General features: G+C 39.6%; 1 protein-coding gene across 2 annotated transcripts in view; it reads left to right on the top strand.

The window, feature by feature from the left end:
* Positions 1 to 14,799, top strand: part of TTC39A (tetratricopeptide repeat domain 39A) — a 34,210-nt gene extending 19,411 nt beyond the window's left edge. Inside the window, exons 9-18 of one of the 2 annotated variants that reach the window (XM_010004012.1) lie at positions 2,327 to 2,435; positions 3,014 to 3,081; positions 3,212 to 3,271; positions 3,995 to 4,156; positions 5,794 to 5,885; positions 6,907 to 7,027; positions 9,226 to 9,337; positions 10,810 to 10,924; positions 11,629 to 11,745; positions 14,679 to 14,799. In XM_010004012.1, the coding sequence (XP_010002314.1) occupies positions 2,327 to 2,435; positions 3,014 to 3,081; positions 3,212 to 3,271; positions 3,995 to 4,156; positions 5,794 to 5,885; positions 6,907 to 7,027; positions 9,226 to 9,337; positions 10,810 to 10,924; positions 11,629 to 11,745; positions 14,679 to 14,799 (1,077 nt within the window). Of the gene's footprint in view, positions 1 to 2,326; positions 2,436 to 3,013; positions 3,082 to 3,211; positions 3,272 to 3,994; positions 4,157 to 5,793; positions 5,886 to 6,906; positions 7,028 to 9,225; positions 9,353 to 10,809; positions 10,925 to 11,628; positions 11,746 to 14,678 lie in introns of both variants that reach the window. The other variant, XM_010004013.1, reaches the window with a different exon arrangement.
* The last annotated feature ends 4,104 nt before the right edge of the window (positions 14,800 to 18,903 follow it).

Genomic DNA, 18,903 nt, shown 5'->3' with positions numbered 1-18,903 from the left:
CTCTGCCAGCCACACAGGCCAGGGCAGGCTGGCTGCCTGAATGGTGTCTGTAACAGTTCCCAGTGACAACCTGCATCATCCCACCTCCCTGGGGATCTCAGCATAACAGAAGCAGGTTGCAAGAGGCTATTTGAGGAGAAGCATCTTTGTTGTAGCCTTTTCTAAAAGCAAGTGTTGAAATCCTAGTAACAACTACTTCCAGATTTCTTGTATTCAGATTGTGTCTGCTGATAATATTGTTCCTTTAATATAGAAAGTTTGAGGTATTCGAGTAGCAGAATGACAAGTAAGCATTGGTTAATACCTGTACTGGACAAAATAGGATTATGGACATACCACAGTGTGAACTAACCTGCTTGGTGAGCTTCCCATACCTGTGTAACTACTCTGTTCAAGAATTCAGTCTCAGATGTGCCAGATTTGCAGCTCTCTTCTGATGAATGGGCAGTGTTCTTAACCTAGTTACATCACAGCTGCTGCTGCTTTCCAGGATGCTGTCCCACGTAGGATGGGTGTGGGTTGCACTCCTGTTCATACAGATGATAACTTTGTGTTTTATTTTATTAAAATACATTTTGGGGACTAAAGTAGATAAGTGAGATCAACTTGACAAATAACTAAATTGTTCTATATGGCTAATATTTGTTCCTCTGTCATTCTTAGTGCTATTCACAGATGTGATCAGCAACAATTGTATATGTGTTTTTATATTATATGGAAGGTGTCAAACATTGCAAGGGCTGGTACTGATGTCAGTAAAGGCTTAGTGAAATATCCAGCCTGAAGACTTTTCACTTTACAAAAATGTCCTTTGGAAATATACTTTGGAATTTTTTTCTGCCAAAATTCATTCCACAGGTTGTTTTGTCTTACTTCTACCTTGCAGTGCTACTAATTTTTTAAAAAATTCAAATATTTGTGGTTTTCATGAGGCAGTTTAAAGAAGTAGAATATGTCATATTTTATTAGTTACTGTATCAATCAAACTCTTATTCTCAGGAGAAAATGTTGGCTTTATTTGCTGAGTGTTTGATTTCCATTAACTTAGTGATTTGCAGTAATGATTTTACTACCTTTTAATTTCTTCTGAAGTGACATGCAAGTCAGTGTTTTTGTTGTTATGTCTAGGCTAGATGTCATACTAATTGACCTGCAAATATGTATGTTAATGGTACTTTCCCCTATAGCAGTAATAAATAAAGATTTTTTTTAAAAAACACAGATATGTATGTGAAAACAATTAACCACACTGACAAAGTACAGATATAATGAAAACTAGAATATGATTATGGGAATCAGAGATTGTGCAGTAAGTGCAAGGGCTGAGGTGGTCTAGCACCCTTCTGTTGACAAGAACACAAGAAATTAAAATCTCCATTGAGACCATGCTCTGAGTGCTCTGAAACCTTCCCCTGTGGCCCTAATAGTCATCTCTCAGGGTCCCTACTTACAGTGTTTTTGGTTTGAAAGGGTGTGTTTGCAGTCACATACACCATATTCCAGTAACTTTCCATTGCAGTCGTAGTGTAACTTGGAACAGAATTTTCCCCAGCACACTGGGTGTCTTACTGCGCTTATTTACCGGTGGGCAGATGTCATGTTTAAAGTGTTTATATACTTACATTCTTGCTGTTGAACCAGTCCTGGAAAGCCTGCTAAATCCTGTTGCCTCAGGAGTTTGAATCCTTAAAGTTGGTTTTCTCTAGTGCTGTCATTGAATAGAAATACAACCTTACACTTAGTTGCTTTAGTTCTTTCCAAAGAGAGCAGAAATACTTCTCTTTTCATCATATTTTTCCACTGGTGGTAGCGGGCCAACATCATTGCAAAGCTCCTTTTGTTCTTAACATACTTAAAAACATCCTTTTGCCCTAATATCCTTTGCTCTGATAGTTGCAGGTTTTTTCCTTGGTATCTTAAAACTTGCTTATGCAGTGAATAACAACAAACATGGATACACTGCACAATGGCCATATTTGTTGCATTTCAAAACTGTGTTTTTTTGTTTCTGGAATGCTCTTAGCAGCACTTGGATGGTAGTGTTGAGTTGTCTCACGTTCTCTTATGGTAACCATGTAATAAATCCCAACTTGCTGCTTTGTCATCAGATGTTTTCCAGGCTAAGGAGTAACTCCATGGAAAACTGTTCAGATAGCTTCACATGCATGTCTTGGATTGCTAAGCAAGCAAAGTGTGTCAGTGCAGCCAAGTTTGGGAATTTGGGGAGTGAGCAACCTGTAGATAACACTCCAGAAGTTAACAAACTAGCAAAGCACAGCTTTGATTCTTTTCCAATCCTTTGTCCTCCTCACCTCTGTTTGCACAGGAGCGTGGTCTGCTGCAGCTTCAAGAAGGAGCATCATCATACAGCTTTAGGTCGGTGCTGTGTACCATGCTGTTGCTTTGCTATCATACTTTCATGACCTTTGTGTTAGGTAAGATTGTTTATAATAACTCTTGGATTTGATTCGTTCTTGTGGGACAAAGAGGGGGGGGAAAGGTGATTCCATCACCTATTTATTCTTGAATAGTTTGTTTGTGATCAGATTAAATGTAACTCATTTGTGGGTGATTTGACAATAGTGACCAGTGCTGAAGGGAGCATCTTAAGCGCTTAAGACAGCAAGGTTTGTTTAACACGTAAGAAGGGAGAAGATGGGGATAGCAAAGGAAGCTGGGAGAACTAAATCTTTTCAAAGTAGTCAGGTGCATTATTTGGGAAGTTAAAATAATGGTTGTAAGTGATAGCATCCTGAATATTTTGTTCATGTTTATGCCATCCTTGACCTTTTTGGGAGGTAGTAGCTTCCCACTGAGATGCACTTCCCTGTGATCTCCTGCTAAAACATTCTACAAAATATGTTGGGCTGTGCATAAGTGAGTTTTCAAGTCAGTAAGTGCAAGTGTATTGGCCAGACAAGGACGGCTACTCAGTACCTTGTGTTCCTGGTTTTGGTTTGGTTTTTTTTTCTTTTCTTACTATTTTAATCACTTGTGTTTTTACCCATTCTAGGGACAGGAAAAGGAAATGTTGAGGAGGCCGAAGCACTACTGAAGCCGTACTTGGCACGCTATCCAAAGGTAAAATGAATCATGATTTAGTTTGGTATGATCATGTCATGTTTTCCTGCCAACTAACAAAGATCTAGATTGTATGGTTAGCTTGAAAACTGTTATAGAATACTTGCATTTTTATTATTATTTGTTACAGGGAGCCATATTCCTGTTTTTTGCAGGCAGGATAGAAACACTGAAGGGTAATATTGATGCGGTAAGTAGTACTTTTGCTTTTGGGAAAGTCTCAGAAGCTTTAGAAAAACTTCAGAAACAATCTTTCCTTTTTATATGCAATTTATAGTTTATGAATTGCAAGTAGGAATTTTGGAAACTACTTGAACTACCTTGTGTGACCAGCTCTTTTTGCTGCCCTTCTCAATTTCTGGTGATAATCTAGTCCACCAGTATTAATTACACAGTTTTCTCATTGTCTTTCCTACCCTAAAGCAAATTGTGCCTTTAATGACATCCAGTCATAATCCTTTGCCTTTGGTCTGTGTGGAGAGTTGTACAAGACTTGAAAAAAGTTGGGAGATGAAGAATGTGTGTGCAAAGTATTCCAAGACAGATTATCAGCTGGTGTGCAGTACACCATTTTTGGAGCTGCAACAGTGAATGTCAGCTGAGCATCTGTCCTCTGACCCTATTTTCCTAATTTCCCTAGGCACAAGCATTCATTTCGCCTATGCTTAGCACTTAATATAATGTCCAAGAATGGTGAGCTCTGTGGCAAAGGTGAACTTGCTAACACCAGGGTGACTGTGGAGTCAGGGATCCCTCGTGTGAAGCCAACATATGTGATTTTGGGAAATACTGGGCTGTTAATAATTTGGAAGCCTTAGGAGCCATGCTGGTAAATCATGGATCTCCAGTGTCTGTTACAGCATGTATGCATTCATACATGACAAAATCAGTGTTTGGAAATCTCTGTGTTCAGGCAGTTAAAAGGTATGAAGAATGTTGCGAGGCTCAGCAATACTGGAAGCAGTTTCACCACATGTGTTACTGGGAGCTCATGTGGTGCTTCACCTACAAGCGCCAGTGGAAGATGGCTTTCTTCTATGCTGACCTGCTAAGCAAAGAAAACACTTGGTCAAAGGTAAGTTAAGTGGAACAGGAGGGCAGAAGGCCCTGTAGTGTCTCTTAACTTTCAACCAGATTGAGCTGATTTTTCTGTAGCTTTGAAGCTTTTCCAGCTGTGAAGATGAAGATTGTAAAACAAAACCTGCTCGGTCTGCTTATGGGACAATTTGAATTGCAGACATTCAAATCTGAACAGATTATGGGCAAACAGAGATCTTTAGGGCCTGACATGTAGATTAAGCTTTGTATTGACTGGTTGTGTCATCAACACATTGCAATTAATGGCACAAGTTGCCATTTCTTTTGTTACATTATGGATATGAGCTCTTATAGTGATGAGTGAGGCTAGCCATGGTGGTGCCTACAGGATAATAAATATAGTTAGAAGAGACATCTTGCCCTGTGCATCTGAAAAGGAGAAGCTCTTCCATCCAGAACCCTGGTAGCTTTCTTCCCTCTGTCTTCCCCCAAGCCCCAGGGGAATCTGTCAAAAGGAATTAAGTCTGGCTGGGAGGGGTGTGGTTGGTTGTAGGTTTCTTGGTTTGTTTCTTCTTAATGTGATTAGACAATGTGTGGGAGGGTATCTCTGTCTGTTTTTCCTACTGCACATTGTATGTATCAGCCCAGTGGAACCAAAGCCACCGTGAGTTCCAAGCAGCCAGGTGAGAGCAACTCTCCCAGTGCTCCCACTCAGGTGACAACTGCAGGATGGCCCCTCTGTGCCCTGGGGATTCTGGCAACACGTTCAGCCAGGTACATTGGCTGAGTAGCTCACACAGGACTCACACAGCCAGGGAAAGGCTACCTGGCCAAAAGCTTTAGTGCCCTGGAATACTGTAGGATTGATATCAGCGTGTGTCCTTTTAAACTGTGTGTACAGTTTTATACTATTTTGCAAGGGCCTTAGAGAAGCAGAGATGATGTTTCTTTCCTATTAATGTGTAACCTAGAGTGCAATGTGATCGTAGCAAACTAGTAACTACCTGAGCCAAATGAAAGATGGTCACATATATACACTGTTAGTTTCCACTGTAGGTAAATAATCACAACCTAAAATATTCCAGAAAAATCCTGAAACTTATGGTTACTGTAGACTCCTTAAAGCAGTACTAAAGAACTCACTGTTAATTCTCTACTGCTGCAAGAGTTGTCACCTGCTTTCCTTGGTTGCTGAACATATCATTGCTCAGCTATCCTTATGAAATCAGCACTTTTCATAATCCAAAATAATTAAACCCTTCAAAAACTGTTTCATGTTCTCTGGAACCTAATATTTGAGGTAATGCTACTGAGTTGTGTTTGGACATACAGACTATATAGTAGTTTGTTTTTTTTCTCTGAGCATGACCTTCTCGTAAGTTTCCTAGCATGTATTCCTGAGAGTAATAGAAATTCACTTTACACAAACATGACATTTGTTCTTGGAACATGGGCATAAACTATAGGTTGATACAAAGTAAACAGACATAAATGATAAAAGGATTTTCTGTACTCCACTTTCTAAAATACTTCCTGCTTAAAATGTTTTAAGATCACGCCTGCTTGTGAGCAAAAGCAACTTCTTCCTTTTTGTTGCTGTTTTGTGATTTATATCAATAATGGTGATGCTTTAAATTAATTTTTCTATACAGATATTCTTGATTGCATTTGCAGGCTACTTACATTTACATGAAAGCTGCTTTTCTCAGTATGTTTGGACCAGATGACTGCAGTCCTTTTGGAGACAGTGAAGTTGAATTATTTAGGTAAAATGTGCTTACTCACAGTTTCCTATCTTTTCATGTCATGGTGTTGGGGGAAGAAAGACAAAATTGTTCATAGTGCAACATGGAAGATTTGCGCAAATAGAGTTGAATTGGTAAGAAATTGCAGAATGAAACATTCCCCTTAGGTTAAAGTCGACCCTGAATTCAGACAGTATGTTTCTGCTGGCCTGGAAATACTTTAGAGACAGGATGTTAGGTCTGTCAGCCATACAGTGGCTGCTGCATGTAGTATTCACATTCTTTCTCAATTTTTTTTCTTTTAATTAAAATGCCATGGAAGGTCTGAAAGCCTTGAATGGATTATGCTGCAAGATGTGTGCCTCCTCAGTGGAGACAGCATCAGTACAACTGGATTCTTGGGGTTTGAGTCTGACAGGAATATGAAGTAGTTGAATGTATAAGTGAATATAGGCATTACTAACACAGTGAATTAACCTAATTGTAGTGATTAAGTTCAAAAAATGCCTACTAAACTTTGCTGGGCCAAATAAAATGGTTTACTTTGTTTGGTGTGATTTTAAAATGAAATCTAAATATGCCTTTTGTATGGGCTTACTATGTATCAATACTTTCCAGACCTTTCATGTCTTACAACAAGTAGATTTCACTGGATTTGGGAATCTGTTACAAACAGTTTGGTCTTTGAGAGAATGGGAGGAACACTGGCAAAAGCTGGCTTGCCTCTTTCTTAGTCTGTGAAGGGAGATGGGCCCTTTATGAGTTTGGTGCCTGATTTGATTTATTCTTTGGGTGGAGAAGAGTCCCTCTTCTTCCTGCTTGATTAAAGAAGAAGCCTAGAGATACACTGTGCCTTGCATGAAGACAGCTTTTGTGGGTGTGTGTTGCTCAGCTTGCCTAGAGGTAGTGGTAGCTCAATGTGTAACAAAAGCTGAATTCTCTTTGGTTTGATTTTTCTTTTAATTCTGAACTTTCAATGTGTGTTTATTTTCCCAGAGGCTCACACAGGAAAAATTGCTTACATTTTCCTTTAAACTTTCAGGATTGTTCCCAGTTTGAAACTGAAAATTGCAGGGAAGTCACTGCCTACAGAAAAGTTTGCAATTCGGAAAGCTCGACGGTATCTTTCTTCAAACCCCATTCCTTTGCCTGTTCCACCTTTGGTAAGTTAGAAATACACACATCCCCCCTTATAACTATATTTAATTTCTGGAAATAAACCCGAGAATTAGAATAGTGTCTTTCCATGTTTCTAAGGTAAAGACTCTGCAGGAGACTGGAATGTTCCCAAAGCAAAGCCAAATGAATGTGAGGAATGCTGTGAAACTGGGGCATGCACCAGCCACAGGGAACTAAGCCAGTTGTTTGGGACATGTAAATGTGTTGCATGTGTAGCTCATTATTCTAGCTATAGACAAGCATGCTCCTAACAGCTTTCTTTTGACTCCTCTTTGAGGAACTTTGCCCTAGGTCTCTTTTGTCATGTGTCATTTACCAAGGCTACTAGAAGAAGACTTGAAGGTACAAGTAAGGAGGGGTAAATAAAAAAAAAAACCAAGGAAACAATGCAAGACTTGGGGACTGCATGTAAGTGTCTTTTTAATGTGCCCCTGAATGTTTGCAATTCATTGCTCTCCAGAGCAACTCATGGGTGCTGGCATGGAACAACCAAATCCTTTACTACTCCAGAAAAACTATTGCTTACTGTTGATTTTTTTTCTTTTTCCCTTTTTTGCCTGTGACTCTGGCCTGTTCCCTGTGGCCAGATGAGAACAGCTGCATAAGGCACCCATTGCCTGGCTTCTGGTGCACTTATAAAAATCTGTTTGCCAAGAACACGTAAAAGAGCATCAAAGGATTTTGAGTCCACCAGTTTGCCAAGTGCAGTGGTGTTAACATTTTCAGTGCTTTGAGCTGTGGCATTTGAGAAACAGATGGATAATTAGTAAATACTCTATAAGAAAATGCCTAAACAAGGACAGCTTCTTGGAGACATGAGGAAGTAGTCATTTCTCAGTCCCCCTCCTCCCCAGCTGGGTAGGTGCCACAATGCTTCTGGAAGAAGTACAGTTGTTACAGCATAGCATGAGTGTTCTCCAGGGACCACTTCCCACTAAGTCATAAGACTGAAATGAGAGAAATAATTAGGTTATTTTGATTTGCCTTTCAGGATTCAGAGATTGTAGAGTAAGAAATGTATGCTTTGGGTTTTGGCTGGGCAGTTCTAATGGGATTTTAGCAGAACAGGTCTCTGTACAAAGAGCTTTCCTTGGAGTGGCTGGACATGGTGACCTGTGTTTCTGCTGCAGTTGCATTTCTGAGGCAGCAGATGCTGCAACTGAACAGTTAAAAACACTCAGAATGGGGAATTGGGTGCAGAATCTCCTCTCTAGGATTATTCTTTTCACTCTGAAGGGGCAGAGTGTCCTAAAGCAAGTCTTAGCTCTTGTTAACAAATCTGCACTAGATACAGAAAGTTCAGTACAGGTTTTCTAATCAGTAGAGACCAGATGGTGAAAGCAAGAGCGACTGGGGTTAACATACTGCTTCATCTCTTCTAGCCTGACAGCTTTTTACACTGTAGTTCCAGAACTCAGTTATTCTCTACAGAAATTTTAAGGAAGAGCTTTAAATTACCAAATACAGACTAGATCATGTGAAGAAAAAAAAAGTAACTTGTGATGTTGACCACTTGTAAACATATATAGTATTTCCATCTTTAACTCTGTGATTGTTAGTGGCAGTTTGGTCTGGTGATACACTCTTAAGGAGAACCCCAATAAGAAATAAGAATAATAGTTTATCCTAAAAGCAGTTGAATAAAAAAGATGTTACTTTCTGTGGGAACATCAAAACAACCTGAGGAATTTAAGGGGTTTCCAGTTTAGCTCTAAAATTCTGTTGGTCTGTTTGAAGCTTTGCTTAAAGATTAGGGTTGGTTTTTTTTGTTGTCCTGAGGTTTAATGTTTTTCTGTAGAAGCAATACATTGTAATTATTTTTATTTATTGCTACCCTGGCTGGTATAGAACCGAAAAGCAAGAGGAGACTTTAGTAAAAGAGACAGTCTTGTGCCATGAATGTTTTAAGTCTGTTTTGTTGGTACTTGTCTTCATCTGTAAGTGAGAGATTTTGCTTGTGTTCTGATCAAGCAATCCTTGCATTGTGTGTAGTACTCAGTTGTCTTCTAGAGCTAATTTGTTCTGAAAACCAATATAACAAGTTCTCAGTTGCAATGAAAATATGTTTTGACAAACTGACTTATTGTTTAAGAGATCTATAGCTTTTTCATAATACAAAGATAAACTAAACTATTTATCCAGTGCTGTAATTAATGATGCTGTCATTTCTTTCTGACCCTAGGAAATGATGTATATCTGGAATGGCTATGCTGTAATTGGACAGTGTCCCAACTTAACAGAAGGCATGTTAGAGACTTTAATTGAAGCAGAGGAAGCACTGGCAAGAAGTTCAGGTAATGAGAAATACTGTTTAAGCAGGTATTTTAAAGTGCAATAGCTAAAGATAGTATCTGTGAATAGAGACGCTCATTAGTAAAGTTAATTTGATGAGCGGAGGAACATAGATAATAAAACCATGAACTGTTTTTGCAGATAGGAATCATTTTCCTTTTTAATATAACAGTAACTTACAATAGTAGCAAGTGACGTTCTATCCACAAATGTGTATTAGGAACAGTTTATGACGTGTGTTACAGGGCTGGTTATTTTGCTAGATCAAAATCAGCATCTGTATTGACTTGATGACTTGGATCATGAAACTTCATTATCCTCAGATACTGCATTTCAGTTTTGAAGGGTAATTAGAAGGAAACAAGTTTTAAAAGTGCTGTCAGTTTATGACGTGTCCTTGGGCTGAATGGTATTGGTGTGCAAACAGTAATAGAAATAATAATAGAAAGCTGGGACATCAGAGTTGGGCTTCCTTTGCACTATGAATGAGCTAAGATATGGGGCAGTATTGAACTGGCACAGGCTCTGCTGCCACACCTTCTCTTAATTGGCCATCCATGAGAAAATTCAATTGATGTTTATTTCTTGCCAGTTTTTCCCAGCTCCTATGGGAGTCCAACCAGGATGCACAATTTTTCTCACAAAGTTTATCCTCACTAAATATTTTGCCTTCCTGCAGAAGGATCAGGCCTCTGATGACAAAGGGATGTGGGCTAAATCACTGCACTGCAATCTCTTCTAGGACCTTGGTCTTCCTGTGCACTTTGTATTATGCAAGATTTGAAAGAGTTGCCTAAAAGACTAAAGGTTAAAGCTATCTCTTTATTAAATTCATTGTGAACAGAAAAAACCCACGTATTTCCTATGAAATGTATCATGCAAAAATTTGCTCATAGAGTGTTGTTAGTAATGACTGTGAACGAGGCACTGGTAGGGCTGGCAAGACTCTGGGCACCCAGAAGCATAAACTCAGGAGGTGAACAAGGTATGGCAAGATGAGGGGGTATAAGGTGCAGGTAGCAAAGTTTGGCATAGTTTTGTTAATCCAAACAAAGGTGGAGAATTGATAAAACTTGCCTAGAAATAGATCATGTGACTGGAAGTCAAGGAAGTACAAGAACTATACATACTAAAGGGCAAAAGGCACGAGATTAAGACATTATAAATTGGACCTCAATATTTCCAAAGTGGACACTTCAAATCAGTTTTTATGTGTTGGAACAATAATATTGTGGAATAGCCATTCAGTGGGAGTAGGGAGGAAAAGAACAGCCCAACATTTTTTAGACAAAGTTTTGGTCAGTCTATGAAAAGGTTGATGTGTATCTGTCTTTGCATTAAATTAATCTAAAATGACCAGTTTGATTCCTCTGTCCTATGTTCCAGTAAATGGATTGTGCTCACACCTCCCTGTGTGTAAAAATCTCTGCTATTCTAGAGTTTTCTAAAATGTGCTGTTCACTTCATCTTGCAGCTACAGAATTACTAGCAGATGACCAGTGTGTGATAAAACTGTTAAAGGGATTATGCCTCAAGCATTTGGGCAAGATCTCAGAAGCAGAAGACCACTTTAATTACATCTATTTAAAGTAAGTTTTCATACCTGGCATAGAAGAGAGCTCTTGAATTTCTCAATAACTGTTCCTTTCAAGTAAGAGGAGATGAAACTGTGATGTGAATAGAAGGGAGAGGACTACAGTATCTTTATCATTTAATTCAGTTGCTTTGATATCAAGAAATTGCAGGTTTAATTGCCAGTATTGTTACTCATGCATGGAAGAAGAACTGCACATCTGCACCTTCTACTGAGATACTTTTGCCCTTTTTTGGGAACTATACATGCATAAAAATTTTGAGATACCACTTCCCTTCCCATCCCCCCAGCCCTTCTTACCAGTTATGAAGAAGTTGTACCCAAAAAGCCAAATGCAGTCTGCAGAGACAGATGGCAGCACGATTATACTTGGAACTTTTATGCACCATGCAATGAATGGCATCTCTTTTTGTCAGTTCACATGGATAGAGCTCTTAAAATTGTCATCTTTTTAGAATACTTTCCTGATAATAAAAATTATTTGCTTTATTCCTGAGAAATTCTATACTTAGCAGGACTGTTATGAAAAATACATGTTTCATAACCTGGATGGTAGCTTTGGCTAGAGAACAAGTGTTGTAATAGAGATTGATTACTCCTTCTGATCTTAGCTAATCTCATGTTTGTGTTTGGAACTGTTAAATGAAGGAAACAATACATAATTTCAGCATCATGAGGCTGTTTTTTTTCCCAATGCAGTGAGAAGAAGATAAAATATGACCATTATCTGATTCCAAATGCCTTGCTGGAGCTGGCAATACTGTATCTAGACCAGGATAGAAGAGAAGAAGCAATAAAACTACTGGAAAGAGCAAAGTAAGCAAGTGAAAAGCCTGTACTGATACCTGATGAGTCAGGATGGTATTTTACTGGTTAGCAGGAAGCAGAAACATTTCATTAATATCATGGAAACTCGTTGTTTCCTTTTTTTCAGTGGAAAATTAACTAGTGGAAAATGCACCAGTTTTGGTTTGGACCTTTCCAAAGGCAGGCATGAGCTGATTATTCAGTCTGTGCCTTACCCAGCCATTCTACTGAGAGTAAAAAAATATTTTAAAGATATTATATGAATGGCAAAAACTTCTGTAAGAAATAATCCATGTGTAGCAAAATGCAATTATCTTTGTAGTCTATTTACTTAAAAGATGTAGGAGATTAAATCAAAGCTCTGTGTTATGTCTAAAATAGCATTACTCAAATTCATAGCTAGCAGTGCTTTTTCTTTCCTTGATGAAATGCATTTAAGACAATGCTTGAGGTTGCATTTAATAACTTTGTATTGTTTCACCTGCATCTGAAAGGCAACTTGAAATACCCACTTCTACTGTTTTGTGATTGATTTTTCTAGCAAAGTAGATTTATCAGGAATAGTTGGACCTGATCATGTTCTTTATTATAAAATTAATACACCTTCTCTGCTGAGCCTAAGTTTTTTTGAGGGCCAGAGGGAAGGCAGGGAATCCAAACCAAACAACTGTTGCCCTCTTGGAGCTTCCTGCAGCAGGGTAGGTCACCTTTCTGCTGGGATCCTGAATGAGTCCAGATGTCTGCATCTTTCCAAGTGCAGACAGTCACGCCAGCCACAGGTGTTAGCAGCTACAAAACTGATGTCTGGCACCCAGTTTCAAAAGAGGTCAGAGTGTTTGTGTTGAGCTTTTGAGCAAGTCAGCCCTCTATGCCAGACAGAGCAGTGAATCAGCCTACCAAAGATGATGCCAAAAGCCTGTCAACACAAAAATTAAAATATTGCAAGCCTTACTCTCTTTATGCTTGTGAGCCTGGTTCTCTGGGCTCCTGGAAGATATTAACAGAGCAAAAATTGCATGAGCGAAACGCAATGGAAAGTGTTTCAGTTTGTTTCACATTCCTCAAAGCAGGCCTCTCCTCCTGCCCTCATTTCCTTTGTTCAAATCTCTCTTAAGAAGAGATCTAGAAAGGAATGATTTAGAGCTGCTTGTTCCATCTGGATCATCTGTCACTTGCTGCTCAGCCACAGCACCTTTCCCCCCTTTCCCCTGATGGCTCAGGTCACACGCCCCCCTCCAGGGAAGGTGTTTGGATTAAAGAAGAGCAAACAGACAGCAGCTCCTAAAAAACTGTTATATCCTAGTGTAGGGAAAGCTAATGTTGAGGTCTGCCATGCTCAAAGAACTCGTGGAAACTGTAATGATATGCCCAAAAAAACCAACCCACCACTAAACTCCCCCTTGATTCAGTCATTAAAAAAAAAATTATTGTCCTATTTCCACCTGTAGCTGTTAAACTACATGAAAATGCTTCAGCTTTCAGCTGAAAATGCTGAATGTCTTTACAGCCACCAGAGGGAGAACGTGTTGTCCGTGGTGGGTTTCAGGGCTGCGGAGAGATGTTTGCAGTTGGCAGGAGTGCAGAGGAGGTCTGGGCTGGTGCATGACGCTTGATTTGCTTGACCTAAATCCACACACGGCTGCTGGCTCCAGTGTTAGCTCTGGGAGAAAGACTGGAACCAGATGATAAGCAGTTTTGGCTTGGTCGTGCATGGAAATATTTCTATTTGTGTTACTGCAAGCTACAAGGAAAAATACCAGCCTGCTGATGAGAAATACAGTATCTGCACGACAAAATCTATTTAATTTAAAGACTCCAGAGAGTTTCAGGTCAGCACACAGCACAACTCAGTCACCTCCTTTTCTCATTCAGCCTGCTGGGTGTTGCAGAAATGAAAATACGGTTTAGGATGGGTGTGGAGTTAAAGAGACTGCCCCAGTGGCAGATACTGGGCTTCCATGCTTGAATTCAATTGTGATTTTTAAATTCAAATGCTTTTAAGGTATTCAGACAGTTTAATACTTAATGTTATGTTTCTGTAAAGATGACAAATACCTTCTGAAGAAAATCAGCGTGGTCTTTGGTATCTGGATTCTGCATCAAGAGCTGACATGTTAATTCCTATTAAGTAGGATCTGCATTTTTTTCACGTGGTCCTAAGGCCATTTTTCCATGAAAATACAGATTTCTTTAATGTTCCTGTAGCTCTTTAGAGCATGACAGCTACTGGAGACTATAGACAGATGACAGTGCTGAGTCAGCCAGTAGGTGTTTGTGGGGGAAGTCCTGCCAGTCTTTTCCCAGGCTGGTGAATTCCTCCAGGAAAGCTGATACAGTCTTGTGTGTGCCCATTTTTCTCTTTCCAGCCTTCTAGGGAGGCAATTTATTGGCCTTGTTTCTTACACATCATTGACAACCACAGGATGCAGATGGGGTGTTTGCCTCTTCTGGCTCAGGACAGCTTCACTGTTCTCTATTTTTTGTCTTTTCTTTACTTCCTTGAAATACATCTGCTGAATCAAAATGAGTCCATCTTATTAAAATCAGAATTTTAAAAATATCCTGAAAATTGGTTGTTATGAAAATTTGTCAGTTATACTTCCAGAGGAGAGGGGAAAAAAATTATCTAATTTCTAAATGTAAACTAAGTGGATATTTAATGTGAACTCAATATTTTGATGGAGTGGAACAGATTCAATTACTTATGAAGCTATATTTTACTGGTAATTGCCAGACAGTGGAAGTACAAATAAAGAACAAAGAGCTGCATTGTTTGGCCAGGAACACATGCCTTGTATTTTAGAGTAGGCAACAAAGGAGCTTGTGAAGAAAGGCTTTTTTGCTGTCTGCAGTTGTTTCACTTAAATCAATATCATAGAGATAACTTGAAAACGTTTTTGAAAATCTATATATTCATCAGAGTGGATCTGCTTTTGTTTTAGACAAAACTACAAGAATTACTCCATGGAAACAAGAACACATTTCAGAATTCAAGCTGCCCTGCACCAAGCCAAATCCACCCCAGAAAATGGAATGCACTCTGGAGCCTCGGCAGTGTCGTAACTTTTGCTTCTTTGATGTCCTGTTTGTTGCAAACTCTGGTGCAGAAAATTACTGACACTTCAGAGTTCCTTTTCCTTCTCTTTCAAGTCAAGTGAGAAACCAAATCATTTAACTTTTTGAAGATGATGCATAAAACATTAATCTAGTGTAGTAACATGGCCAAAAAAACTCTCAAGCCGACCATAACCCTGAAAAAAGATTGTTTTTCCAGGAGTGGCTTTTTTTGAATACTTCCATCTGTGTAATTCATTTTTCAATCACGTGTGCCTTTTTTCCTTGTGTTTGCAACGTTCACTAAGCAAGCTGCAACATAGAGAGGAACCACTGAAAAAAAACCAACAAAACTTTGAAGATTCACAGATTTCGTCTCAGTTAGATATAAATGCTTGTTTGAATTCGTGCTGGTAGCAGTTGGGATGGAAGCATCACTTTTTCCAAGTACCTGCTTGGCTGAAATGGTGAGAGAAAATCTTGGTGCACAAGAAACAGAGCAGGGAGGAGCTCTGAATCCTGGGCATTTCCAGTTGTGCATAGAAAGCTTCTCTTTACCAGCTTTAACTAGTCCTACTTTTGCTTCCACAAGAAAATAGCTGGTAAAAATGTGGCCTCTTTTACACAAGTATCTTGACTTTTTCTTTAACTTGGTTTTCATGTCAAGTCTGCTGCTCATGGAAGCTGAACAATTTGCCAAGGATTTGGTGGGGGCAGGGTGATGACTTCTTAGACAAGTTTAAAAATGAGATGTCCTTAGAAACAGTTTTTTCATCAGAATGAACATGTTTGGAAGTTTATATAGTATTTTAAGCACAAGTCCTTGAAGGTCACTTAAGAATTGCTCTGGCTGCACAGCAATACAGAGTTACTGCGACAGTCAATTCCTTCTTTAAAAAGCTGGTCTTAGGTTTGCCTAACTTGAGATGTTGGTGTTTAAAGAGATGGTGTGGCCACAATCCTGTGTTAACAAGCTGGGGTTGGAGCAGCCTGTCTTGGCACAGTGGATCTTCTTGCTCTTTATGCATATTTTGGGGGAATTTCTGTGTAAGGGGCTTGTAGAAGACAGCACAGAGCTCTGCTTTCCAGTGCTGCCTGCCCTAGAGTTGCTGCTTTTCTGCAAAACTGGTGAAGTCAGACATAACACATCTTTGACTTGTATTTACTGTTCCCTGGGCTAGCTCCATGTTTGTATGTCTGTGGTTTTTCTGGGCACACTTCTACCTCCCTTTTGAAAGAGCCTCTCCCCCATGATCCATTCTGATATGTGGAGATGGGAGGTTTTCTGACAGCCCTTTTTCTCCAATGGAGATGTTTGTCAGGAAGATGCATATCTATGTACCTCACAGTGAATATTCTTTCTAAAGTGATTGTTCCCAGCAGAGGAGAAAATTGACATTTTATAGCTCTGCTTTTACCTCCTTGAAGGAAATGACGTGATTTTATAATTGCAAATTAATATGCAAGGAGACAGAACCACCTGTTCCTCAGCACAGAGAACTTGCATTGTCTTAAAAATAGACACACGTTATAGAAGTCTTCCCAAGCTAAAATCATAGACGAAGAATGCATTTTTTTAAAGTCACTTTCTCAGATAAATTCAGTTCAGATAAGTTTCTCAATTCAGATAGAATTCAGTATAAACAGTTATGCTATTTACATATTGCACATCAAAACTGAAGTGTAAAGATTCAGTCATTCTTTATATAGAATAAAAAAGATTCTTTGTTCTATTTCACGCATATAAATGCCTCTTCTTCCAGCTGTGTCCTTTTCAAGTATTTGGGCAGTCTGAGCATCCTTTAAGCAAGCAATGCCATGAAAATTAGCATAAATTGTACTTTGCAGAAAAGTGAACAATCCTTCAGACTGTAAATTCCTCTCTCAAGGCCACTGAAACACTCTCTGAAATTTCACCCACAACAGAGTTTGGCCTGATCACAGATACATTATTGCACAAAGGACATACTGTGCAATATGCAGTCAACTTCCCTGCTTCTTTGCAGTGATGAAAACCCTGAGATTTTCATAATCATCTTTGGTCAAGCACAAAGACCAGTCACATCGTGGACCTGATCTTCAGCTGAGAACTTTGTAGTTGGCCACCATCAAGGGGTCTGTGCTTTCATTCCAACTTTTTTAGCTCCCGAATGACAGGAGATACTCACTGTCCTGATGCAACAACAAGGATGTAGAGTAATATTCTGAATTCACTAAAGGAACAGAACACTTTGCTTGCTAAAGGATTAATGGAAAGTCTGGTGCGTTGTCACTGTGCACATTTTTCATGGAGTTACATTTTGAATTGCCCACCATTACTCTCTGTTCATCATTGTACTTATTTTGATTCTCCTCTGTAGCTAGAGATCAAAAATTGAGTGGTCAGCCTGGGCTGGAAGGTGGGATTGTCTCTCCATTGCTTCTCCTGAAGCTGCTGCATTCTGCCTGAAGCAGCTGCCCTGGAGGGTAAATTGCTTCAACAACCTAGAGTCCCAAGTACTAGGAATTAGGGAAAGCACAACTGGTAGAAGTTCTCAAGCAGCTTCAATGTTCTGTTTATTTACCTACCAGAAAATAGCAGATGCTCTGATGGAATCACAAATCAAGGATTTTCATAATGACCTAAGAGTCAGGAAGTGTGAGTCCTGCTTCAGCTGGGTATAGCCAACACCTCATTTGCAGCAGCAGCACTGCCTTCTGCTTTCAAACAGGGCATTGCCTGACCAGTGCCAGAGAAACCCAGGCTGTGCAGGGCAGGCATCAGCCAACAACTGCTGGTATCAACCCAGTCCTCAGCAGAGCCAGAGCAGTTAACCAAAGGTAAACTACTAACTCTCATAGCAGAAAATAGTTTTCTGCACTTGGTAGGACCTTTATCATAAAACTTAAAGCTGTATTTCTTTTTCTAGTACAACCACTGAGAAGTGGTTTCCTGCCAGTAGCTGAGAAGGGGTAGAAATTCATACTCATTTCCTGGATGCCTGCAGCAGTTGCCACGGTGCCCTGGGTGATATAGCTGTGCCATTAGAGAGTGGCAGTGGTGAGGAGGGCAAAAGCAGTGAAAGGAGCATTACTTCCATCATGAGATCTGAAGTGTGGAATCCTTGTGTCCCTCATGAAACTAAAGGGAGCTGAGAAGACAGCAGCTTCTACTGAGGCTAACGAGGTGTGACTACATCAACACAAAGCTCCTGTAAATAACACCAGATAAGATAACCTGTTGGATGAGGAATGGTGGGCTGAAGCTGAACCTGGTCACAGGTTTTCTTGATGATCTGAGATTTTGTTGAAGTCACACACGATACAACCATTATTACATGGAAACACCCACTTAGGATTGCTCAACTAAACCAGCAGCATAAGAACATGCTTTGATTTATTACTGATACTCAGTTCTATGATGACCAACAATTACCACATTCTGTCATAGATGGTTTGTTCAAAGACTGCCCCACTCTGACAGTGCCTCAGGTTGCTCATAATGCAGTGATTCAGACCTTTCAATGGGAAACTGCCTTAAATAAAATGCAGCAGCATAGAACAGAATCTTATCAAACATCTCCCCCATTTCACACTTGTTTTGACATTAAATACTATATTGAGTGTCTTAGTATTTTTAGTTGATCTGTGGCCTGGGTCCAAATCTGCTACAAAATGATGAGATGATAGGTTGGATTGCCTCTGGCCCAACAGGAGCATCAAGTAATGCTCCTCTGTGTGAAGCAAGGTTTTCCTGGAGGTCAGCCCCAGAATGCAAGAAGCACTCCCAGGAGCTGAAATACCACACTTGCTGCCTCCAGCTCCAGCTGGGTGGTGCATCGTTTTGCCTTCTCAAGCATCAAGGCACAGCAGCAAAGCACGTGTATATGGAATGACCAAAACAAAGCATTCCACAGAGTTCCTCCTCTGGGAGGAAGAGGAGATGATAAAAGAGGTGAGTCATGTTGTTTATTGTTGTACAGGAAAATGGTTAATGATTGGAAACGTCACTGATGAGCAAGACTGGAAAACCTGAACAGACTAGAAATGAACTTGCTTCTTTTCTCATTATGTGCTGCAAATATTTTTTGTGATAGATTATCAGCTAAGCATGTATTGGCAAGTATTTTAATT

The sequence above is a fragment of the Chaetura pelagica genome, unplaced genomic scaffold (genome assembly GCF_000747805.2).
Source record: "Chaetura pelagica isolate M959 unplaced genomic scaffold, ChaPel_1.0 scaffold18, whole genome shotgun sequence".
Taxonomy (NCBI): Eukaryota; Metazoa; Chordata; class Aves; order Apodiformes; family Apodidae; genus Chaetura; species Chaetura pelagica.
Note: the sequence above shows the minus strand (reverse complement) of the source record. Positions and strands in the feature narration are given on the sequence as shown.